The 26,810-nt window shown below is 37.0% G+C and overlaps 1 protein-coding gene across 1 annotated transcript in view; it reads right to left on the minus strand.

Moving 5' to 3' along the window:
- The window catches only part of diaph3 (diaphanous-related formin 3), a 410,831-nt gene that overhangs the window by 120,466 nt on the left and 263,555 nt on the right, over positions 1 to 26,810 (minus strand). Inside the window, exons 18-21 of the mRNA XM_056248660.1 lie at positions 17,904 to 17,999; positions 16,854 to 16,948; positions 11,705 to 11,806; positions 4,190 to 4,429 (exon numbers count right to left, since the gene is read on the minus strand). Of these exons, the coding sequence (XP_056104635.1) occupies positions 4,190 to 4,429; positions 11,705 to 11,806; positions 16,854 to 16,948; positions 17,904 to 17,999 (533 nt within the window). The remainder of the gene's footprint in view (positions 1 to 4,189; positions 4,430 to 11,704; positions 11,807 to 16,853; positions 16,949 to 17,903; positions 18,000 to 26,810) is intronic.

The raw sequence follows: 26,810 nt of genomic DNA on the forward strand, positions 1-26,810 counted from the left end.
TGCTGATGAGATCAAACAGTGACGCGTGAGTCACACACTCAAAGAGAAACGCTTTCAATTCCTTTGACAACTAAATATGCTCGATAAACCCACTGTGAGCAAAAGAAGAAGATACTGACAGGTTAAACTCAGAATAAAACAAACAAACACAGATCAACAGAGGCAAAGAGAGAACATCAGGATGGGCCCTCAGGCAAGGAACTTGAAAGGCAGAAACCGAAACACTTTCTCTGTTACTCCTGCCCATCAGGGACTGCATCACTATGTGCAGATGTAGAGACCTAGTCTCCCTCTCGGCAGTGAGGACGGATCACTCCATCTGATACGCAAGGCCCTTAAGTGGATATTAGGACAAGTTTGAAGACAAGCGTTGATCTTACATGTAATATATAGTATAGATTTTATTTGAAAGCAATTGATACTTTTATTAAAAGTGTCAGTAAAAACAATTACATTGTTGTTGTAAATGTTCTTCTTTTGAAATTTCTATTCATCAAAAAAAAGTATCAGGATTTCCAAACATTGACAACAATAAGAAATGTTTTTTGACAACCAAATCAGCATATAACAATGATTTTAAAGGAGCATGTGACACTGAAGACTGGAGTAATGGCTGAATGAAAATGTAGCTTTGCCATGCCATCACAGGAATGAATATATAAAAATAGAAAAGAGTTTTTAAATTGTAACATTTGACAATATTACTGTTTTTACTATATGTCTGATCAAAAAAAAAAAAAAATACAGCCTTGGTGACAATAAGAGACATCTTTCAAAAACATTGAAAGAAAAATCTTACTAACCCCAAACTTTTGAGAAGCACTGCAGATATATTCCTTAATTAAATGACTAATTTAAAATAAAATGTAGATTCTGTCACAATTTAGTCACCCCTAATATAATTCCAAGCCCATTTGCCTTTACTCGCCATATTGGACTTTGAAAAATATATGGGGAGAAAGAGCACAAAAAGGCTAAAAAAAAAACTTTAAAAAGGAAAAAAAACATAATACTTATTATACTTAATATTAAATACATAATAAAAGTAGTCTGAATGACTTGTGTTCATTATTCTTAGTTATTCTAAAGGCTCCATGGAAAAATGTCAAAGTAATTTGGGTTTGGAACAACATGGGGGTGAGTAAATAATGACTGACATTTCATTTTTGGGTTATTCCTTTTAAAATGTCTGAATGTGAGCATGTCCACATGCAGTCTTCGGTCTTTTATCAGGTCTTCTAGGCAACATGATGAGCAGGAAGGCATTTCATTATGCCGGAGAGAGTCACAAATGCAGTGATGGCCGTTCTCTGAATTTTAGTACCACAGAAAAGGGAAGGAGTGAAAGTAGTCATGAAAAAAAATGCATGGCAAATAAGAAAGAAAGAGAGAAGCGGATCAAGCCTGATAAAATCCAATGCCAAGTCACCATGGAAACCTAAGTAAATCTCTATGGCTTCTGTGGTAATTAATTATACGGCCCCTCTGCCCTTCCCCACTCACCTAAATCAGGACATTTCACCCAAACATTATCATTAGAGGGCTTTATATGGGGTGCACCTGTGCAAAACTAGCTAACACAATGCTAGGACTCTTGCTAAGATGTTCTGTGTTTAAAAATCCATTAGCATTACATTAACACACCTGACTAAATAGGAATTAAAGACTGTCCTTTTTCCGACAAACACATACATGTCTGCATTACGTCATTACTCCGAGACTTATCTCTGAAAACAGAAAAAGAAGAAACCATAAAGTGGTTTTTGGTCTCTGCACTTTGATAGATGCCAGAAGATACGGCTATTGTGGTCTTGAGTGCTTGATAGTGTTAACCTGTTAAGCTTCAAGCCCATTTTTGAAAAATCCCCAGATATGGCATTCCCAAACTGAAACAGATACAGTTCATGAACCCTTTGTACTAAAAGCACAAGTAAGATCTCATTTGAAAGCTGACACCTGGAAGTTTATTGTAAATGTAGAATTAATTATTGTCATAATGAAAAAAAATAGTTATAAATAGCTTCAAAGTTTTGTAAAGTTATTATACATTTATTTTTATGAAACATCTTCATGAAAATAAAATTGAAGTTGGCATTGTAGCAATCTAGAAATGCACTGCAGCTAAAGCCACATGTCTAACCATGTTATATTTAAAATCTGAAGATGATAAGTCTAAAACTCTGTATTTAGTTCAATGTTTTTCAAGATCATGTCATATGACTTTATTTTGATTAGACTGGTGTTTATTGTTTTCTTATAAGCATCTATTCAGTCTATTGCCTCTATTGTTTTGTGTTGCAAAAACGAGCCCCATTCAGTCTCAGTCTCCCCTGCACATATTCACACCTCTCCAGCCTGTTTATTGCTCTAAATATGCTTTTCTTTTGTCTGCATTATAATCACTAACGACTAGCAATTCACACTGTTTCAATCCCTCATTTATTTTATAAAAGTTCTCACTTCACAGTGAAACTGTATCAAATGCCCTTTTTGAAAAACGAAACATTTCAGTAAGCATTCTTATTTAGAAAAAAATCATAAAAATTACACCGAAGTAAGGTAGCAGGTGCTCAGTACTAGCTAGCATGTTAGCTTAGCACACCATCAATACACGACAATTTATGAGAATAAAACTATGTTTGTTCTCCAAACTTACTTTATAGCGCAAGTCGAGTGTTTTAAATAACTTTCTGTAATCTGATTTGGCTTCAGATAAAAAAATCAGATAGAAAATATATTATTTTATTGTATTCTGCACAATTTGAAAGTCTATCTCGATTAGCATTACATTATACATATAATCAATTATTATGAAAATACCTGACATGACTCGAAGAACACAGGTAAATCAAATATCATTGCAATCATGTTTATTGTCTTCAAAACATCTTTATCTGCACTTTACAGCGATCTCGGATAGCTTTGTTGTGGCAGGACTTCCTGAATGTCACATGATTATGGCTCTTCTTCATGTGATTCATATATGGACTTTACTGTGCAAACAGCGCCCTCACTTTCAGGATGAATTGATAACACAGTACAGAGTATACAGCGCTCAAAATGATTACATCGACGCATTTGGGTATAAATTCAATAAATATTATTCCTGTCTATAGAAGTCTGATGTAAAGCTATGAGAATCTATCAATATTTCTCCAAATCTGCACATGTTTGAGCTAAAAGCCCTGAGGGACGTTGTTTTGTCAAGCGCTGTCATGACGATCGCACGGGAGTTTTTTTCTGAATGAGAGCAGCTGACGCTCATAATTCATATTAAAGGTAACGACTCATTTTTTAATTTCATAACTCCTGACACAAATTAAGACATAACTGTCACTATAAGTTTCTCAGAATACAATAGTGGTCAAATACTGAATCTTGAGTCTTATATCTTTTTAATGATGTATAGTTTGTCAAGGTATAACATTAAATCTGATAGTATATTTGAACTAAATAAAAAAAAAAAACGCTTCAGTGCGCCGACGCTCTGGAGACGGTTAAGAGGTTAAATCAAATGAGATCTTCTTGAACGCCAGGCGTCTCCAGCGAGAGGCACTTTAGATGGGCCGACCGATAGGGGTCAAGGTAACGGGAAATGTGCGGGAGGGAAGTGAAGGACGCGCAAGCAGCAGCCGGACGCTTGTGCCTGATGGTGACTCAGCTTTGGCTCCTCCACAAACATCAGACACACATAAATTATCATTTTATCGGCTTCTTCCCAAAAACAGAGAGCAGGAGGAGAATTTGATGGAAAATGCCCACAGTTCATGTGGGTGGGCGTGTTTCTAATATGAAGAGACCTGATAAAGGGGCTAATAATTCACAGAAGGAGAAAATATGGATAGCAGAATGCATAAATGACTTCAGGGCTGGTTTTACTGGATGAAATAATAACATTGGGGGAGCTTCTCATGGAATACACTTTCTCCAGGAAAACAGCCCAATACAGCCTCTAGACTTTATGTATTTGATTCAGAAGTTTGAAAGCTGTTGTTTTATAAATGTGTAGGCTTAGAAATCCATTGAATCACAAATAGATCCATTTGACACATTTGACTCACTTTAATACATTTTGCAGACTTCTGTAGATGTTTCCATAGAGAAAATGTGGACAAAAAGTCTGCCAGGTCTAGATATGAAACTCAAAAGGTTGTTGTGACTCACAAACAAATTATTTCTCTGTACGTACTTTGCAGAGTGAGCTGAGGTTGAAGCCGAAGGACTGGGCGTTCCGTGAGCCGGCGTTCATGAAGTTCCCCATGAGCAGAATGAGTTCCAGCAGCCTGCTGAAGGGTTTGCTCTTCCTCACCTCGTCGCAGGCAGCGTTCACTGCCATGATGTCTGGACGCAAGTTATTCACCTGCTCATCAAACTGCAGCTTAAACAGGATGGAGTTGAGCCTGGGCCTCAGACGCTTCACACTACTCATCTGGAAGAAGATAAAATAAGCAGAAAAGCATGGTTGCTTAAAATGTCTGTGAAATAGAACCTAAGGAAACAAAAATGGAAATAGTAATCTTATAATTTTCTCCTGATTTTAAGTTTAATACAACACCTCTAAATCAGAAACAAAAGCTTTATTCCTGAATAAAATAAATTTCTAGATGAATTTAGAGTTTATTGCAATGCATGCTGGTTGAGATACAAACTAGTTGAGATGAATCATTACATACATTTTATTGAGTCATGTTTTTATGGTGGAAACTCTCATTTATCTCAAATTGCTTCTCCTCAAAGCCTGCACACATGCATATATGTGTGTTTTTGTGTATAGTGTAGTGTGCATTTAAGAGTTGTGTGTGTGTGGGGGGGACACAATTTGCCCCTATAAAAGCCAATTAGCAATCACAAATTAAGGGTGTAATTGAGATACTCAATACGGAGATATGATTAATATGTCTAGAGTTGTTTTCCATAATCAGATATCATCTCTCGTATATCCACGCACAGTGCAATCAGTCTGCATGTGTGTATAAACTAATCCAGGGATCATTTCATCCTTGAAGACAAATGACAAAGGACCAAAAGCAAAACAAATCCAAATTGAAAAAGAGATTGATGTAAAGGAGGAAGGAAGGGACACTGAGAAGAGAAGGTAAAGAAAATAGGGCAAAGCCAAATGCCTAATTTATGTGTGTAAACATTCGGCAAACTTGTAGAAGACATCTTCTGTGTTGTCAGGCAGCGCTAATCTGCAATGAAACAGACTCCGATTCAAAGCTCTCCCAGCCATAAATGTTTGAGGGGGATTTGTACCCTCCCCCTCCATAAAACTCACACTCAGCACATATAAGGAATTATTCATTCGAGCTTCTAGAACACAAAAAAGTAGGAATTATCAGTAAAGTTGGAAATCACATAGATCAGGTATATAAAACACTTTGGGGAATGACACCGGACACATGTGGTGCAATGAAAAAAGAGGGACCGTATATTAAAATATAGTATAAATTGATGCTTCCATGAATTAATAAATTATGAGAAACTGGAAATTTGGCAAACATGTTGACTTGTAGAATCTGAACTGAAAGCTACCATGCATAAACACGACATGAAACGGCATTAGCAACTGTAAAAATAAATAAATAAATAATAATATTCCGAAAGAAAATCATGTAGGGTGGGACTTGATTTTATTCATCAGGATTTGATTGGATCTTGCAAATAATATGATTGGTTATTTCTTTTCCCAACCACACAGACTTGGTTGTCAGTGAAAGCTGATAGAACAACAAACAAGCATTTACTTTTGTTTTCTTCTTTAGAAATGCTAAACACTGATGAATTGCATACAATAAGACCAGAGAAATAAAGACAGTAAAGAGGGTCAATTTTGACATTATGTGGTCTAGACATTTCACATCTCAATTAGAGTGCTGTCTACAGTAGCAAATATTCTTTTTGATCAGTGCTGGGAGTCTTTATGCAAACAAAAGCAGCTTCTGAACAAAAGCAGCTATGCAAATGTTAATCTAGTCTGAGTGTAAAAGTGTTATTTGCTGCAATTTGTCCACTAACAATGTTTAACAGACAAGAAACTGGCATTGATCAAAAATGCAGTAAAACGGAAATATCAAGAAATCTTATTAGAATTTAACAGTTTTGCACATTATTATTTATTGTATTTATTTTTTCACTGTCATGCGATCCTTCAGAAAATATTCTAATACGGTGATTTGGTGCTTAAGAAACATCTCTTGTAATCCGTGTTGGAAACAGTTGTGCTGCTTAAATGGGTACTTCACCATTAGCAAAAGGCCTTAAACTTGGCTGGCAGTAGAATGTTGAATTTTTTTTAAATTGATTCTACCTGACTAGAGATAATAAAAAAAAAAGAAGAAAAACAGGCAGTTGTCTTCTCTTTTGTCAAATAGGTAGGAAAACATCCAAGGCCACATGGATAGTCTGGACCAGAGTCAAATACTGCCTTGCTTGAGTGGGAAATACTTCTTAGCAAACATTTAGACATAATGGGGTAGACTTGTATTTTCCCAGGTGCAATAATTCAAAGAGTAATGCCGAGTTCAGACTGCACGGTTTTCAAAATAATCGGGTCACTGTTGTTTTCACACTGCATGACTATCTGGGGTAACGTTCAGTTGCACTGTGTTCACACTGCACGATGGATCGGCGACAGGAGGTTTCACACTGCATGACTTTACAAAAGAAAGAATCGCCGACAACTTCTGCCTGGTCCGCAAACTACGTTTCACAACCAAACAAACGCGAGAAGTGATAAGGAAATAACGGAAGATCACGCGTGTGTGAGACCGGAGTTCTCGCGCGACACTGAATTTGTTATTAAAAATGATAGCCTACAAATTGTCTGTGCACTGATTTGTAGCGAAAATGAAAAAAAAAAAAAACTGTTTATGCAGGAAATGGTTGGGAAGACGAGGGGAGCAAGGACTGTCTTTTGCAAAGAGAGTTGGGGGTAAATAAATAATTTTGCAAATGTCCTGCTGTTGCTGCTGGTCATGCAAATGTTTGTGCTTTGTTTCTGTTTGATATAATTGTAAATATAGGCCTATCTATTAAAATACTGATATTCTGCATACTCCCCCTCCTCTCTGTATCTTGCTCTCTCATTGGCTGTCAGTCATCGCCGATGTAGTTTTCAGTCAGAACACATTCACACAGCAGGATTGTGAATCGCCGACAGGTCCAGATATTTAGCATGCCAAATATCTCACGGGCGTCGGCGACTCGTCGGCGATTCTCTCCGATCGCGTCTTTGCTCATTCACACTGCGTGATTGTCACTCACGTGAACGAACACCGATTTGCCTGTGATTTCGGGCATTTGTCGGCGATTTCTCAAAACCTGTCGGCGAGCCAAAATCGGGGCTAAAATCGTGCAGTCTGAACTCGGCATAAATGATTAGCAGGACTAAGTTAGGATGCAAATTAACATTTATATGCCCTAATATATCATAAAAACAACACGATCTCATGAAAGTGCGTATCTATAGCACAAATTTAATTTCTCGTACCATCCTACGCCAAAAATAGTTTTTTCGTGCAAATGATACGCACTGTAAACCCCTTGGGTAGGATTAGGTGTGTGGAGTGTGTGTGTGTATTACACGCCATAAAGTGAGTAACATATGCACGCGTAAACTGCTTATGCACAAAAAAAACTATTTTTGGGACGAGAAATTAAATTTGTGCTATAGATACGCACTTTCATGAGATCGCAACGATATGCCTATGTTACAGACGAAATATAAAAGACAACATTTCGTTGACTATTTTTTGCATAACACTTGCTTGTATGACAAAAACTGAAAGTTATTTGAGTCTCTTTTGAACTGATAAGAAAAAAAGCGAGCTGGTCGCGCCGGCGCGACCCCAGAGGGTTAATACTATAAAACTGTGATGCATTTTTTTCAGCATTTATTTGAAATAGAAATTTGTGTTGTAACATTATAAATGTTTCCTGCCAGTTGTTATAAATTTTGTGTTCTTGCTTAATAAAACTATTAATTTCTTGCAAAAAAATATACTGACCATAAACTTTTGAACAGGTGTGTGTGTGTGCATATATACACCGTATAAGAGCAAAAGACCAAACTCTGAGACAGAGTACATATATATATATATATATATATATATATATATATATATATATATATATACACCCAGATTTAATTTGTGATGATAACCACCTGACTGTACATTAACCGTTGCTCATAAAAAGTACATGAAGCCAATCCAAATCCACCCACCCATAGGGAAAACGGTATGATACCAGCTAAACTTTACAGCACAGTCTCCTCAAGGTAAGCCATTCAAATCACCCTTTAAAATATAATTTCAAATGCACCTGCAAAAGGGAGTGGAGGTAATGCCTTCGTGCCTGCCACTCAGCATGTGACGGTATTCAGAGGGGAACAACTTTTCAAGTGTTTCAAGTATTATTCTTTATCAGGAAGCTAAATCATCATTTCACACAACCACCCAGAGTGCCTGCCGCTCAACAGAAGCGTTTCAATGTGTGTGTGTCCCAGTAGACCCTGAACACACTCACTCCGTCTCTAGTGTATAATGGCTGCTGGAAGACTCAATGGGGAACGTGATACACACACACCTGTTTCATCTTTCTGCCTCTATTGTCTGGCTGAGTTAGTTTGCCTGATTTAAACTTTTCTTTTCGTGCACCTTGAACTAAGACCTGTTAAAAAAAAGGGGGGTGGGGGGGTGGGGGGTATTGTTGCTATGGCAACAGGATATTTCTCTTCCCAGAGTTTTCCAGTAAGAGGTGTAGTTCTTTACGCTCAGCTTCACCTGACTAAAGCGAAACAGTTTATCAGAAGCTAAAAATACCACATGCAGCCATTAAAACAGTTCATTTGAGGTATCAAAGCAGATGGCTGAAATAGAAGCATCGCATATGTGGGTAAAAGCACTGCATGCACACGCTTGCACACAATCACCCAATATGATCTTAAGGTTCCGGTAGTCACATTCTATATTTTATGGTCCACTTAGAAGGATGCAAACAAAGGGTTCAAGGTTCTGGCTCGAGAAAAGAACAAAGGAGTACAAAACTGCTTGCAATGGCACTATGAGAGATTAAGAATTCCCTTTGAACCGGATAGTTCTCTGAACTGCAAATGCATCATTTCCTGCTGCCCACGCACGCATAAACCGCAGCTACATAGCCCTCATTACATAAACACCCCAAACACAATGGCGAGCCACACTGTTGCATGATGCAACTCCTTCGTACCTTTCTTTTACTTCCATTTCATTTCTCAAATGCAAGTCCCCTTCTCGTTCCAGCATCCCAGTGTGTCTTAAAAAATAAAGTGTAATCAGCCTAAGGCCGGGTGTACACTGTCCGATTTATAATAGTCCTTTACGATTGTTGCTTGACAGACTGTACGAACAAGATCCCAGCTGTAAGCCATGTCACACTGGATGTTGGGGGACTAATTGTATCATCAGCTTCTGCGCTCCTATTGGTTTTGGATTTTTCTTATGAGAAGCCACACTGCAGGACTGTGCCCAAAAAAATCTGAACGATACGTTTGATGTTTATCATATGCAACCGAAACATCAGCTCTTATCAGTTGGGCAACTTGGTGGTCACACCAGTGCAACCTCTAAAAAGTTTTATTGGCAAGGAAAAAGATCATAAAATGCAACCTTTTGGTTGCAGTCTGGAGCCCTGATTTTAAAACCTGATTTACATTTTTCTGTAAAAACAACAACAACAACAAATCTAAACTAGGTTCACAAAATTTGCTTCATATCAAGACGGACACAACTGAAATAATGATAACTCAAAGTCAGATGCTAATTCAACAGCCAATCAGTGATTCAGTTGAGTTAATTTAGCAAAGATTTTCAACAAATTTGATTTGATAACGACGAAACAATTTGGTAATCATAACTAGTAACAATTTAGTAAAGAGGAGATGCACTGACATGATAAATAAAACTGATATGCTGATAATTAATTTAAAGCTGCAGTCCGGCGTTTTTCCTCTTTGTCGCCATCTCTGTTCAAAATCTGCAATTGCATTCATTCGCGGAATTATCAACTTTGCGTGAGTTGTACTTCAACACCCTCGACACGGCACAGCGCGGATGAACACAATGTTTGAGGAGAGTGTGCGGCTGTCAGTCACCGCGCCGGTGTGGATACTGGCATTCAGAATCACAGATTATTCTTTTTGGAAGTATGACCAACATAAGAATTTTCACCGGAAAATGTAATCTGAACAAGTAAGAAACATCCACTTTTGTTCTGGTTCTGACATTGCAGTAATCGCGCTGATTAAATCTAACAATCGCTTATAAGTTATCATATCGCGCAAAACCGTGCAAATTATACTTTGTTCTCAAATTGTTAATGTTAACAACGTCAGCATTGCGTGACTACATGTAATGTCCTTCCGATATGTATCCTTGTTTGCGCATGGGTCCGGTTGCAGTCTCTTTTTTTCTGTAGCCACTCCGAAGTCCGAACGAAGACTTTTGCATTTTACAGCGGGTGAATCTGTTGTCACTGGTGATTGTCGTTTGAACCTTTCTGGATCCGCCATCAAATTGATAAGTTTAATTATATCAAGTGCTGTGAGAAAAGGCTATAAATCTCCACCTCCAACATCATTACACACAATATAGCCTACTAGCCGAGACTCCTTCTTTATGTGTACAGATGTGACGTAATGACGCAAAGACAAGCTCGAATCTCCCGCAGAAATCCACCAGTGCCACTGGAATTAAAAACATTATTACAAGCATACCGTTTTGAATCGAGCTAAGGCAAGCAGAGAGTTTTGAACACTGACTGGTTAATTATTTTCTCAAATATGTATTTTGGATCATTTTTAACCCAAAAAAAGCTACGGACTGCAGCTTTAATGTTATGGCTAAAACTGACAAAGGGCAGAGATTAAATTTTTACATATAAAAAATTCTATACTTTGTATGAAAAAACAAAACAAATGTAGGCACCAAAACCTACTTATAATGTCCAGTATGAAAAATGGATATTGCCGATTATATTTAACAGCATTATTCAATTATTAGTGTTATTAACGGTTAATTTGAAATGAGTGTTAGGTAATGACAAAGGTAATTTATTTAAATGTAAAAAAACATGGTTAATTATCACAATTAAATATTAAAATCGACCTATATATATTGATAAATTAAAAAGTCTCTGGTGCAAATATACTGTGTACCCCTAAACTAAAAAAACAAAAACATTTTCTATTGAAATCATTTAGTTCAGATGGCAAAATCCTAACAATTTTCAGATTAGATTCAGGAAATACTGCTTTTTCCTATGTCAGTTAAATGTGCTCGAGACAACTAAGTAATAGTTTAATTTAAGACAACTGGGATAAAACTGTGTTAATGTGTCAGGTCGACCATATGTATTTTCCATTAGAGAATAATAGTAATTCTTTCTCTGTCCAGAGAAACAATATACTTCTTAGGTTGTACAATATTTAGTTGTTTTGTTTGTGACGAGAAGATGATATCTGTTTCAATTTAAGAGATTAAATCTTGTGTAGAGGGACGGACACAAAATCAATCTGAGAAAAGTTTAAATAAAGAGTGATTGATGACTTCTAACTGGACGTTCCACTACACTGAAAGGTAAATTGATAAGAAAGCAGTTTAGAATTTGGAATACAGTGGCAGCAACACCGAGGGCATGCGTGTCCGTGCGTGGAATAACTTACCACTACTCCAAACTGCTCCGGTTCAGAGAGGTTGGCATATTCACTCTTGTACTTGACCAGTGTGTTCAGCTGCTCCTGTTCAGGCAGGTGTTTTACAAGATTCTGGAAGAAACAACAAGACAAGGAACTGTTACAAAGAATGTGTGCTACATTCATCCAATTAGAAGTTCAACTTTTACCTGCAATCTAATTGTTGCCATTTTCTAGCCATTTAGTGGAGCTCCTCATCTAAATCGACTCACTGGCAATTAATGACACACTAGACTAATTGAAGAGACGATATATCTCCCTGGTGCATTCAGGGGTTAAGCATCTTGCTCAAGGGCAAAATGGCACTTGTGATCTCAGTAAACTTCCAGTACACGAGTCGCCCCTGGCTGGGAATGAACCTGCAACCTGTACATTAGCAGATCTAATACTAAAACTATATAAAAATATATATATATAAAAAAAAGCAAAGCTAGCATTTAGATTGCAATAACTGTATTGAGATTCATGCTGTTTATTTTATATGATTGAAAATATAAATAACTATATTGTATATATACCATTATTTTATCTTATTAAAAATACAAATGTTATCATTTGTTTCACAATAACTATATTACAATATTTATTTTTGCGTTATTTCATTTATTTATTTTATTCTATGCACCACTCATTTTTAGCCAAATTGTAGTTATTTTATTAAAAAATAAAGTTATTAATTATAATATAGCAATATTTACCATTATATTATATTAAATTGATATGCACCACTGCTTTTGCCCAAATTGTAGGAGTTATAGAATTATACGTGAGATTCCACATTGAAAGTCCGACATCCACTGATATTGATAGAAAGTTGGAAATTACTTGAAAGCAATTCACACCATTAGGCTAACATAGCTTCACCATAATATATGGTTTTATGTCAAAGCATTGGTAGGCCTGTAATGTTTTGTTATCCCATTTTCCGTCTCTTTCTCCCAATCAGTTGGTGTCAATCTCCATTAAATCCATCTTATAAAAGGTAAATGCTTAAAAAAATCAAATAAAAACATGGTGTACGCAGCAATTTAATCATCTTTATGCATGCAATCATGTGAACATGTCTATCTACAGCGTGTGTTCTCTCAACCTCGCATGTAACCATCACTCTCCATGAGATCATTAAAGGGATACTCCACTTTTTTTGGAAATAGGCTCATTTTACAACTCCCCCAGAGTTAAACTGTTGAGTTTTACCGTTTTTGAATCCATTCAGCCGATCTCCGGTTCTGGCGGTACCACTTTTAGCATAGCTTAGCATACATCATTGAAGTGGACAAGACCATTAGCATTTCTAAAAGAAAAATTACCAAAGAGTTTTGATATTTTTCCTATTTAAAACTTGACTCTTCTGTAGTTACATCGTGCACTAAGACCGACGGAAAATGTAAAGTTGCGATTTTCTAGGCTGATATGGCTAGGAACTATACTCTCATTCCTGCGTAATAATCAAAAAACTTTACTGCCTTACCATGAGAGCAGCAGGCGTAATGATATGACGCAGCGCCTGAAAATAGGCCACCTTCCGTCAACACAACGGAACTATTTTCAGGCGCTGCGTCATATCATTACGCCTGCTGCTCTCATGGTACGGCAGTGACGTTTTTTTATTAGTATCCCTTTAAATCCCAGATATATATGGATATTCAGCAGCAATTCTCACTTAACGCATTGTGATCTTATTTTTCCAATCCGTAACTCATAGGTATTGTCATAAAATATTACAATATAAATCCACTTTTAATTAACTGCTTATCTGTGGGGTTCATACATTTTATTTTAGAGTCTAGAAATAAAGAACCTACTCTCGAGTCTCTGACTTCAGAAACTTTAAAGCTTCATAAACACATTGATGAACTGGTCTAGCTCATCTCCAAATAGGCACTTTATTAGTGCACATGAACATGAACTTAATAGATGGATGGCCACGTTCATACATCACCACCAAAATAAAACCAATCATAGATGCAGATGGCCATTTCTGTTGTTCCCATCCCAGTCATTAATATAAATATGGGGCTGATTTTAAGTGGTAAGTAGTATAAAACAACAAAGCTCTGTTATAGAAGTAGTGGATATTTTAAAACTTCTATAAAAGTGAATGAGAACCTGCTGTGCACTAAGCTACAGAAGAATACATAAACCTGAGCCTGACATCAATGCTGCTGAATGATAAAATACAAGGGGAAATTGTTTAATGTATTTATAAAACAAAAACGAAATATATGCATTTAAACCATGAAGAAATGTCAAACAGTAGAGATTCTGCTATGCCACCTACATAGCAGATGCCACGTACATCTATGGAGCGATTTAAAAAAATCCAACACCATGCAGAAACTAGTGTATAGTAATGCAGCAAATAACCGGTAGTTCTGCATGTGTTTGGTGTAAGCACTGTGTAACAAAGTTGTTTACAGTTGCCTGGCAAATTCGCAATTAATTTAAAAAGTATCACTACTTACTGTTTAGAGGGATTATGTTGTAGTCAATGTATGCTTTTTCCTGTGAGCTTTGTGTTTTTCTATGCATTTCTTTGCATAGTAAAGTAGAATCCGTAGCAGTAGTTTGCTTATTTTTTTTGCCATAATTTTGACAGATAAATACCTTAACCCAATTTAGTGTTTTGTTTATCAATCACATTTAAAATAATAAAAAAGAGTTTGTGCATTTATACTAAATGCATTTAGGCTGTTTTTCATACAAATACCATAGAAACCATAGTTACATTCTACCATGAGGTGCTATATGCGTGGTTTTAACTGAGGTTATCATGATTTGATACTACTGAAGACCAATGGTTCATTTTAATAAAACTATACTTAATTTATGAATATTTAAATTTTACCATATACAATTAGGTTGTTACCATTTTTACAATGTTACTGTTTTTGTCAATGAACACAAATTTACATCTGCATTTACATCCCAACCCAGATACTACAACTGTCAACTCACTGTCAAATATGCATTTCTAAGAGACAAAACATGTAATATTAATATTGCAGCCTGCACTGCAAACTATGCTGAATATACGCATCAAAGTCAGGCAATAAAAACCTGTTTCATGACTAGAAACAATAATCACCCGTTAGCACATGCAGAAACCAAGAAATATTTTTTTCTATTAAAATATTTACTTATATTTTTTTTGGAAAAGTGTAAAAAATTCAAAAACGTGAAGTGTTTGTCATGTTCTGACAATAAAGAGTAGTTTAAAACCACAATTAATTGTTTTTTTTTTTGCAACTTTCACTTAGGAGCAAAAATCTGCCTTTAAATTTAAAAGAAATAAAGATTTGACATTAATTGTGATAATTATCAATATCGACTGATATGAAAAATGTTATCGTGATAAAATTCTGATTCTTATCGATTCCTAATTTCGATTCTAATAAGGTAAAAAAACCAACAAAAAAAAACTTAGATATCATTCACATTTAGTCTTATTTCAAAACATTTCATTGTAGCTGAATATCATGAACAAAAATCAACAGGCTAAAGGACACGTAAACAAGGAACTTCTGCCTGTGGTTTAAAAAACCCCATAGAAAAACAACTAGCCTAACTAATATAAATTTCAAGCATTTTTAAAGACAAGTAAACACTCAGTAATTAAAAGAACATAAAAAATAGCAATCGAAACAAATAGATAAAACTGAGCAAAGATTTGATTGAAAAAAACTGTTTTAAGATTTTCAGGTATTCAGGTACAGAAATTGCAATCAAATGTAAAATAACACTGCACTTTATAAATAAAATATACATTATTACAAATATAGTTATAAAAGTTATTCAGTCAAGAACGAGTGAATTTTCTCTTTATCTTTTGTTGTTTGATCAGCTGCTGTCACTTTAAGAGTTGCCCAATATAGTTACACATGCCTGCAGCACTGAAAACAGAGCGTGAGGCGTCTCGCGCTTGAATGTTTTAAAATCACTTTATTCTGTGCGCACGTTTTGGATGTGTATGCAGCACATAAAACAGCGTGTGAGTCGTTTCACGTTGGTTTAAAAACACATTTTCTGTGAGCACGCTTTGGTTGTGTGCGCAGCCCAGAAAACAGCCCGACAAACTAATCAATTTTAATTTTATAACAAGTATCCGATTCCTGACCTCAAATATTCGATTCCAGAATTGTAAACCTGTTCATAACTGAAATTTAAACAAGTATTCAGAAGACCCAGTCTGAATTGCAAACACTTCTCATGTAACTGCCAGCTTAAGATGAATTGCTTGTTGTATTTCTTATTTGTAATTCTCTTTGCATATATGAATAAATGTACATTTTACCATGTATACAAGTTATATAAGTCCCGTTCAACACAGCTCTGGACAAAAGCACCTTGCAAACAGAAATCCCAGTAAATGACTGTAAAATTACCAGAATGTCTTAATGTCGGTAAATAAATACAAAAATATGTTGTTTACACAAGCAACAAATTCTGTAAATGTCAGTAGGAGAAGCGCTTTAGTTTCTCTATCTGTTAAATTTGACAACATTTTATGACGTCTGAGTGAAAGGCATAACGGATGATCAAACAGAACACATTTTTGCTCTTAAAAACACGTGACGCACATAATAGTAACCAACTGCAGAGCCGCAGCGCTGATGAATGGAAAAGGCAGGTTCTCGAGCGCAACACGTTGAAAAAGCTGCGAGATGTGGCGCAACGGTCAAAAATGATCATTTAGCGCATATTTAAATAGAAAAAAATCTTACTGTAAACAGAGCAGAGTAATCACATCATCTTCATGAGTCTTTATGATTGGCCAAATTCAGACTTAAGTCATCGCATTCGTGCGTGCAAATAACAGTAATCTTCATTCCGCGTTCAGACAGAGCACATTACCGGTAATTTACTGGCAATGTTACAACTTCCCTTACTGGTTAATTGCTGGAACCAATTTTCCAGTATTTTTGAAAAGGTCCTGTTCACACATGATCTGTTAGCAGTAATTTACCAGTGATTTACCAGTAAAGACTGCATGTGTGAAAGAGGCAAATGTCAAAATTGCTGCTGAAACATGTACCCTGAATTCCTCATGTTTGTGGCTATCCTCTCTGAACATGGGCATGCTTTAAAGGTCATGAATGGTGATGAGAGGTGATGTTACCTGGATCATGGGCTCAGTTAGCTGATCCTCGTCCACCTCTAAAATCATTTTCCTGATCTCCTCGTAGGGCATCCGGAATGACCCCAGGAAAATGGCTAAGGGAGAGAGAGAAAGTTTTCATCAAAAGCTCCCTGCAGTAATTCATTAACAGTCCACACACACTCTGTTTAAAGTATGTGTGTGTGTGTGTGTCTACTGCATGCTGATAATATCTGATAAAAAGAAAGAATGAGCTTGAATTCTTCTGCAATTGAAACACTTCAACAAGACGAGACGAGGGCCAGACGAGAACTTCAGGAGAATCAAGATAACATTCATATATCAAGGCAGTAGGGTTTTCACCCCTGCCTGTATCTGTCACAAAATATGATTTTAGAAGAACGGCAATAAAGGGAAGGTGAGAAAACAAGTAAGTGAATGACAGAAGAGGTAAAAAAGGTTGAGGGACAGCGATCTGATTTCCGGGATGTTCAGAAACATTTAATTTCTTCATTCCTCTCTCATTACAGAACTCTGCTTATTGCCACAAAGACACTCAGACAAATGAATCAGTGTGAATATGTGCAATTGACAGACTGGAAGAGGAAGAGGGGGAAGATTTTTTTTTTTTAAGTTTGAAAAACAGGTGCGAGGAGAAGTATGTGCAAAAGAGGAAGAGAGAGACACAAAATACATTGTATATAACAGCACAAGACTGGTGTTGTTGTGAACCCCAAGGTTCTGAGAGAAAAAGAGATGGAAGGATACAAGGGGAAAAAAGGACACCTGAAAACCTGTTTTGACTCCCACACCTTTCTTCACAGAAAGAGCAGGAGAGAAATAACTTGCATAAAAATCATCAAATATGCTAGGAAGAGACAAGTTTAAAACATTACAATATTATTTATGGCTTATTTTCACTATTTTTGTCATTGTTGGTCTATGTCAGATGTGTGTGTGTGTGTGTGTGGCGTTTAAGAAAAAAAGTGTACGTTTATTTACCACCTTTACACTAGCTAATGTTTAAAATAATCAAAACTAAACAAAATAAAATAACTGGATAATACTCACAGAGGTTCTGTGCTATCTTCGGATCCAGCACTTTCAGTTCTTTAACTCTCTTTTTGATGGATTTCTTCTCCTCCAGATCCTCCTCTTCTCGTCGAGCTGAAAACCATCATAACACTTTATTACCACACCCAACATGCATGCAGAAAACATGTTCAAAAACCCCAGTGTGAACAACACAGAGTCACAGAACTGACACAAAGCTTGAAGCAGACTAATGGGCTACAGCAGTGGGAACACATTAGCCTGCAGTTAATTTTTCCTCCTAACTGTCAATCACGTGTGGGAAAGAAACTAGCATTTCATCTTAAACACAACTGAACAGAAAACACTGAATAATTAAAGAGCAAAGCTTCCAGAAAAACGCATTTAATGAGGACCTGTGGGGTTCTATGATAAGTTAAACTCTTGGGGTCAGATGATGAGTAGGATGACACTGTGCAAACATGTTTGATTGTTGACGAGAGAGAAGGAGAGTGATGTAATTTGTGAAAACGGGACACTTTTAAATGGCCATAATGCTGAAAACAATGTTTGATAGGTTGATTCAATGTAAAGAGATCTATAGGGGCTTTTGCACTGGAGGAAGGTTTCCTATAACTATTGGCGGATGTACCCGCTTTTAGGTGTGTTCGCACCACAGAAACTGGGATCAATTTTAGTTATAGGAACGCCTTTTGGGGGGGGGGGGGGGGGGGGGGGACTAAATTAGCTCCTACTTCTGAGTAGAGTCAAACCACCACAGTAGGAACTACCAGTGACGCAAGTGTACATTGACTGGCCGAAAGGAGGCCATATGAAACACTGGCACCCGCCATATACTTACTCCACAAACTAACTCTACAAACATGGTAAACAGGGGTAGGTGGACTGACAACCTTTAGACTCCGGAGTTGTTGACGTCGTTGAATGCAGCACTTAAATGACTTTGCTGTTGGCCGGTTTACGTCACTTCAGAGTTCCTAAAGGTGGTGCGAATGCAACCAGTAAATTAAATCGCTTCAATTTACTGGTCTATGATGCCCAAAAACACTGTCTAGGTAGTTATCTTGGATATCAACAAAAAGCTGTCTAAGGAGGTACAGTAGATTCAATTTGAACATTACTACAATGTCCAAAATACTGTCTAGGTAGCTCATAACATTGAGGCACAGCCAATGAGTGTGTAATGGTCATGCTGAGTGAGTAACGGGATTGGTATTTGACAAGGCAGCTGTGAAGAATGAGATTAGAGCCACACAGAGCTATGATGACTGTGGTAAATGAGGTCACACTCTCGCTGTCCTGTGCACACACACAGTTTCAACTGTACATATTTAGCTTACCATGCATGGAGATTTTCAGGGAGTGAATAAAATAATTTTGATATAGTCTTTTACTTTCGTGTGGATTTTAAAACCAAAACAAAAGAGGCAACGCAGAGGTCAGTGACTAACAGGTTACACAGCTCCCTCTTCAGTTCTCGGAAAAAAGACAGTGAGAGAGATGTAAAAAAAAAAGAGAAAAGAGATGAGCAGATGGAAAGCAGGGGGTTTCAATACAAGTTTAATTATTTATAACACCAGATTAAGAGAAGTAAACGCAGGTCTCCGGAGAGAAGTGCATAATTGTCTTGTGCACTAATTAACACGGCTGTCTGGATACCGGCTCGAAAAACACAGGAGTGGGGTTAATCTACAGGAAAAGAGACCTATTCACACAAACAGCTAACCCAGATGCATATAGCTAAACCAGCATGAGTCTGCCTTATACACTCACACATAGAGATGACAGTAGCCGCGTTCCACTGTCGGGCCAGTGTGAGCCAAGGCTTTAAACGGGCCGTGCCGGGCTAAAAGCCTCGGGCCAGTAGCACCGAGCCCAAAACCACGCTGCGTTTCCACTGTCGGGCCAGAAGCTCCACAGCTCTTCACTAAAACAAGCCCGTAAAACACGCCTCTCTGGAACAACGTCACACTAAACCCATCGTTTCACCAACAAATGGAAGTTTTATCAGAAAACTAATCAGAAAGAAATCACTGGAAACAGCGAGATCACCAAAGGAACTTGATAAAAGTGACCGTTTGCTGGCATTTTTTGTTGTTTAGGTTACTTTTAAAAGATTTAAAACCCAAGCATCGATGTTTTACCACAGATTTACAATAAAAAGGGATACATTGATCATAATGAATTAATTTGTGTCAAAATTGCACATTAGTCACAAAAGAAAGAGGACTTACTTATTCAGTCGCATCTGTTTCTGTTTATTTGTAGTTACAGGACATAGCTATTTACATCACATTTAGAAAGAATGATCATTTCTACAAATATGCCACCAAAAATACGACCTAAGCAGCTTTATGACACTCTCTCCCAATACAGTTATAGGCCTATTTTCAGTCAGAAAAACATAGGAAGCGCTCGAAAAACCGGAGTTGCGTTATTTATGACATATGCAGAGCTAAATTTGGATATCAGACAGTCCGGTATAAAGAGACCACTCCTCAAGCCCGAGTTGGCCCGCTTTGGACCAAGGAATTCGCCGAGGAAGCCCTGACGAGGCTCGATCAAGCCCGGAAGTAACAGTGGAAACGCGACTGGCCCTGGCACACACTAGCACGCCCGCTTTTGGCCCGACAGTGGAAACGCGGCTAGTGATTGCAATAGAAAGTCAAAGTGACTACACAGCATAGCACTTCTACAGGCTATGTTCCAACCTAGTAAATTACCAACAGAGAGTGCAATGCAAGGGCAAATGTGACACCTTTTGGTCAACCTAAGGCAATGTTACTTGTTTTAGTGGAAAAGGCAATTCCAGAATGTTCAGAAAGTTTGGGGTCAGTAAGATTGTTTAATGTTTGTGAAAAAATTATCTTTTGCTCACCAAGGCTGTGGTTATTTAATCTAAAACACAGTTTTTTTTTGCAATTTTGCAAAAAAAAATTGCATTTTTTTCATAATGCAATTTTGTGAAACATTACCACTTAAAATAAGTTTTCTATTTTAAAATATTTTAAAAAGTTACTTATTCCTGTGATAGCAAAGCTACATTTTCAGCATCCATTACTCAAGTCTTAGTGTCACATCCTTGAGAAATCATACTAATATGCTGATTTGTGCTCAAGAAACATTTATTACAATTGTTGAAAACAGTTGTGTTGCTAAATATATTATGAATGTCTTTACTGTCATTTTCAATCTAATGTATCGTTGAAGGAATGTAATGTATCCTTGTTGATCCTCATTCTTACTGAGCCCAAACTTTTGAATGATTGTGTGTTTATGCGATGGTTCCATTTCAGTCAGGATGCCTTCTAAGAAGGCAGTTGTCTATGTAGGCAAGCAGACAACAAGTCATCTCACTAGGTTTCAGAAGAGTGCTAATGAGTATTACTAATCAAAGATAGTGCTTGTTGTCTCGGTCTTCTTTTAAACAGCCAATGGGTGGGGTCACCATGGGGGAGGGGCATGTTTTGTGAGGGAGGGGCCACACGCAGAAAAACTTTGCTCTCCTACAGGCTCACATACACACACACTTACTGCACTTGGGTGGCTCTTCCGCAGGTTCGCTCTCCTCAGACACTTTAGTGAGTGGAGAGTGAAAGGAGAAAGTAGAAAACAGAACAAGAATGCAAATAATAGAATCAGAGACAGCAGCCAACAGAAAAAGACAGTAAGAGCCAGAAAAACAACAGGAAATTAGACAGAAACAGTAAAATGAGCCTGAAGACCAAGAGGAAGTAGAGACATGATTTCTCATTATATTCCACAATTAACTGTTAATTATGCTAAAACTCTGGAGCGGATACATTTGATTTGGCAAAATGTGAAATGGCTAAAACTTGAGAATGTAAAACACTAAAGAAATAATTGTAATCAGTTGGCAAGATGGAAGATGATCATTAAAGATTCATGTTCTTGATGTAATTGGAACAAATTGGCTGATTTATCCTGTACATCACATGAGGATCTCAAAGATCAACTCAAGCGCTGAAAGCCGTAACACATGAAATGCATGACAACATGCTCTGTTTGATCATTTGAGACCTGTGATGTACAGATATGTGAATGTGAACTCTGAAAGCACAGAGTCCGTGCGCAGCTGAAATATCGATCCGAAAGCTTGGCCCTCTCACCGTCCCTCTATCTAGCCATCCCATCTGTATCACCCCTCTTCTAGAGAAAGAATAGAAAGTAAGTGTGTGTGTGTGTGTGTGTGTGTGGGATAAAGATATGCAGTATTGATCTGCTCATCATGACTAACAGCCGTGCCATCAAAACTACACCCATTCATTACACACACACAAGCACATGCACACTAAACACATATACAAGTCAGATGATGCATGATTCATGGTGCCGTCTCTCAGAAGCACACAAAACCAAAGTGTGTGTAACGGCCTTCTCTGAGACTTTAACTGCTTGAGTATATGGCTAATAAATTTATCATACTGTGGCCTCCTTAAAGTGTCTAAGGATTGTGTTTTCCCTGCCTTTGAATGGGAAAGGATGTTGTAAAGAATTTAAGGAGTGGTTCATCCAAAAATGTTAGCTTGGTTGGAGGAAGTGAGCAAAAAGGCATCACTCACTGATAAATCTTGCCCTCCAAAACAGGTTTAAAATCGTATTAGCACTAGCCCATACTGATGCCCATCAAAGTGCTATATCATGTCTCTTAACTGATCATGAAGCACCAAGCTTGAATATTGGGTATTGCAAATGAGATTTCAGAGCTCACATGTCTTGCACTATATAGTGTAGGGCTGTACTGTCCCAGTCGATTAGTCGATTAATTGGTCGATCAAAATTCTGATTGGTCGATTTTTTGCCGTTTTCATTTCATCAGTTTTGCCGCGCTGAGGCGTGCTAATTTCATCAGGTGGAAAGCACTAACTGCTAATGGGGGTGTTTTCAGAGTATCCTTGTTTCACAGGTAACAGAGTCTTCAGAACACCCCCCTTGTTTTCATCTTTTTTGGATTAGCCCAACCCAAGAGAGAACGATATTTAGGCTATAGAAGGTTTGATGCTGAATATTATTTATTTAATTGTGAGAGCGTTTAATAGTCAGTCCTCTTCTAACATGTCAACAACCAAGAAATCGGCAGTGTGGCAGCATTTTGTTAAAATTGATAACGGGAAAAATGACGAATGCAAAGTTTGCAAGCAACAGTTTTCCACAGCTCGACGACAAACATGACATATCATCTAAAAGTGGTAAGCTCACTTGTCTGCGTTAGCTTGCCCTGTCTGTTTTGAGCAGGCTATATGAACATATCGGAATTTGCATATTTCAATGTTTTAGTGTGATAACCTAACTTTTTAATTTTTTATTTGGAGCCTATTGCTCAATTGTGCTGTGCCGACTGTTTGTGTTAGTTTTGAGCCTAAGATGCTTTATTTTTCAGTTATGCACTTTATTTCGTTTCTGCTCTTAATCTTGTTTGTTTAATAAATATTCTTTTTTTTTATTAAAGTGGACGTGTCTTTTGTGTTTATTAAGAGTAAAAGCTTTAAGTTAATAGTCTATTCGTGTCTCAGCCGCGAAGCTGAGCTCCTAAGCCTCGCTCGGTGCGAGGACATGCACAGAGCGGCTAAAATGATAGTGTCTGACAGTTATAACATATTATTATAACATATGACAAAAATAATTATCTAAATTATGTTGCATATTCCTCAACAGTTCTTGTGATGATATCACTAGATGACAACATAGTACTATTTTCGGAAATCATAGGCTATGATACTGAGCAGGTGCGCGTGATGCAACGCTGTCAGAGCCGACAGACTCATGTGTCAGGCTCATTTCAGTGCAAAATAATTAGGTCATAAACGATTTAATATACTGCAAATAGCCTACAAGTTTTTTTTATGTTTATTTATAATTCATTTAGGCGGACAACAAGGCTACCAAGTACTGCGCACTGTGCGCAGCTAATTAATTTAACGTTTTTAGTCGATTTTTAGTCGGAAATTTCAGTCGAGTTCAAATTTCAGAGTTCAGTCGACCAAGATTTTCTTTGGTTGAGTACAGCCCTAATATAGTGTGTAAGGACTACTTTTATGGTGCTCAGGGTATGCTTGTAGTCCACAGATTCAATTAAGTCAGGGGTTGGAATAAAATGAAGGTGAGTAAATGATGACACAATATAATGCTGCTGGGATGATGTATTTTTTCATCAAGATAATCTTAAGTAAACAAATTTTATGAATTTTAAAGCAAATACAAATCATCAAAAGTATTAAGCGAAAGATTGGCTACAAACGGTCACGTGACTTCAATTTCACCACTACTCTGCTACAGATAACTTTCATGTTTATTTAAAATCTACAAGTTGGAAAGTTAGAGTTGGAATAGTTTGCAAGCGTGCAAGCATAAACACAAAGTGACTGTAAAAGTGAACCAGTGAGTAGATTACATGTTTAGTGCAATGGCGTTTAATGTCGTCGACAACCTCTGTAGTCCCATTTAGTCACTTGTGTTAACCACAGACCTTGTTTCACGCAATTAACCAAAAACAAATTAATAAAAAAAAAAACTCGAGTTTGGGACATAAACCCAGAAGTGCAAAAATGAAAAAATCAAAAATCGCTTCTGGGTTTTAAGACTCATTCCTGCAGCACTATATTTCAATTTTTGAACACCACCATGTGCCCATAAACCTATAGATTCTACTACAATAAACTAAATTATATATTGACTCACTTACACAGCTGATTAAAATTAACCAGAAAAATACATCTTGATGTAGACAAATAACAGTGGTTTAAAGGTCTTTTTTTAGACAGGTAATTTTTCACAAGCTATGTACTACACTGTCACCATATTAAAAGGGCACATTAAAGGCCAAGCAAAAGTCACTAAAAGCTCTTTGAAAGAGTACTTGGTTTTCCTGGTGAGCAGAGTTGGAGTGAAAACGCCAATTCTGTGATTCATGCCACACACTTGTAGTGAGAAGTCATTAACCCCATCAATTAACATTTAGATCGCTAATGAAAGGGCAACTGACATGAAATGGTCCAACATGGTGTCTCTCCAAATGCCACGATGACTATACATCTAATGAAGGACAGGTAGTGATGCAGACGAGCGGATCAATACCAAAGTAGCCTATCTCACATGCAAATATAGGGTGTGAGCTAAACAGCATACTATCATCCTGCATACTATACTATTTTTGGAGTGTATAGCATGAATACTGTGCAAACTACAATGTTTCTGTATGCACAGAATACCTGGATGAGCAACTAAACTTGACAAGTTGTGCAGTGTACAACAAGTATACAGTGCTAGCCCATAATGCAATGCAATAACTGTGGAGCACTTTGGGCAAAAACGAAAAATGTTGTTATTAAATGTGCAATATAAATAAATAAAAGTTGAAAGTTAAAGTTGCAATAAACTTGACCTTCCATGTCCAGCGTGATGACTGAAGTGGAATTCACAGTAGTAAATATTTGCTTGACTAATGTGATAAAACTTCAAAAGACTTTTAAAATAAATCAATATTTATAAATATATGTATGTATATATATATAAAAAACATTTTTTTTATATAATTCACAAATTATGTTTAAAAAAATTGTCATTTAAAAATTATTTCTGAGATAAAACTGTGCTATCCCACAATGCAATGCATTATACTTCATCCATGTCCAATGTGATGACTTGTATTTTCTCTTATATCGTTTTTTAATCATGTAGATCAGAGCATGGCACTAGCAACTGCCAGGTCATGGGTTCTATTCCTAGGGAATGCATATACTGATGAAATGTATACCCATAATACAATGCAAGTCACTTTGAGCAAAAAAAGTCAGCCAAATGCATAAATGTAAATGTAAAATACTACTATACAACTTATTTCTTTATTTAAAAATTAACTTTAGCTTTAAAAAATATAGATTTTTTTTTAATTATATAATAAATCTAAAAAATAATATATAATACATTTAAAATTATTGCAGAGATAAACAGACATTCACGTTATTACGATGAAGGTTCCGAAATATGCACTATTTTGTACTTTTCCACAATACAGGCAGTATTTAGTATGTATATGCTGTTCAGTATAAGAAGCGCTTTGAGTATTTGTTGCAGTTGGGTTTGGGAAATTGACCTCCTAGACAAAATTCCCTCCCTCCTTCCCTCACCAAATCAGGCACAAAATAATCTTCTCAATAAATAGCATAACAATCTGATTTCTGACAGAAGAGGAGAACAAGAGTGATGATGATCTAGAAAAATGACATTTTATCATCTTCCCCACCCCCCAAATCTCCCTCTGTCTCTGTCTCTCTCTCTCTGTCTGTCTGTCTCTCTCTCAGTGTTGTGTTAAAGAGAATGGGAGATAAAATAAACAAGGATTGAAAGGGAATGAGGGATGGGCTGTCGGGCCCATGAGACAGCCTCCAGTGTTCCAGCCCGCCTGATCAAGGGCTGCTTAACCATACCACAACATTACAGCAATGTTACCGCAGCATCAATACTGTGATGCCGAGCTAAAGCGTTCATTTCACCAACATCAATCTTTGTCTTTTTCCATAGTCAGCATACGGAGAAAAGCATTAGTAATCAGACCATCAAACTTATACAGACACGCACAAAAAAATAACTATGAAAGTTGTCATGGGTGCATGTGTGTTAAAAGCTAGCGTGCTAAGCTCTGATATGGAAGTTACTTTAGACGAACGCATCTGCAAACAACAAAACACGCATGTACTTTTAAATAACAAATGAGAAACTTTGGTAACAGTTGCTGGCTCTGTGAATCGCATGAATGCTCAGTACCAGTCTCTCTGGCATTTTCAAGAATCCTCACTAAAGCCCACATTAAAAAGAGATTAAACCATCTGTGGAAATGAAACGAGGAGACATGCAATGATTATCATGATAAAGTGCATATTTATGATTGGTGATTTGGTGGCAGAG

The sequence above is a fragment of the Rhinichthys klamathensis genome, unplaced genomic scaffold (genome assembly GCF_029890125.1).
Source record: "Rhinichthys klamathensis goyatoka isolate OS25496 unplaced genomic scaffold, OSU_Roscu_1.1 h1tg000056l_1, whole genome shotgun sequence".
NCBI classification, from domain to species: Eukaryota; Metazoa; Chordata; class Actinopteri; order Cypriniformes; family Leuciscidae; genus Rhinichthys; species Rhinichthys klamathensis.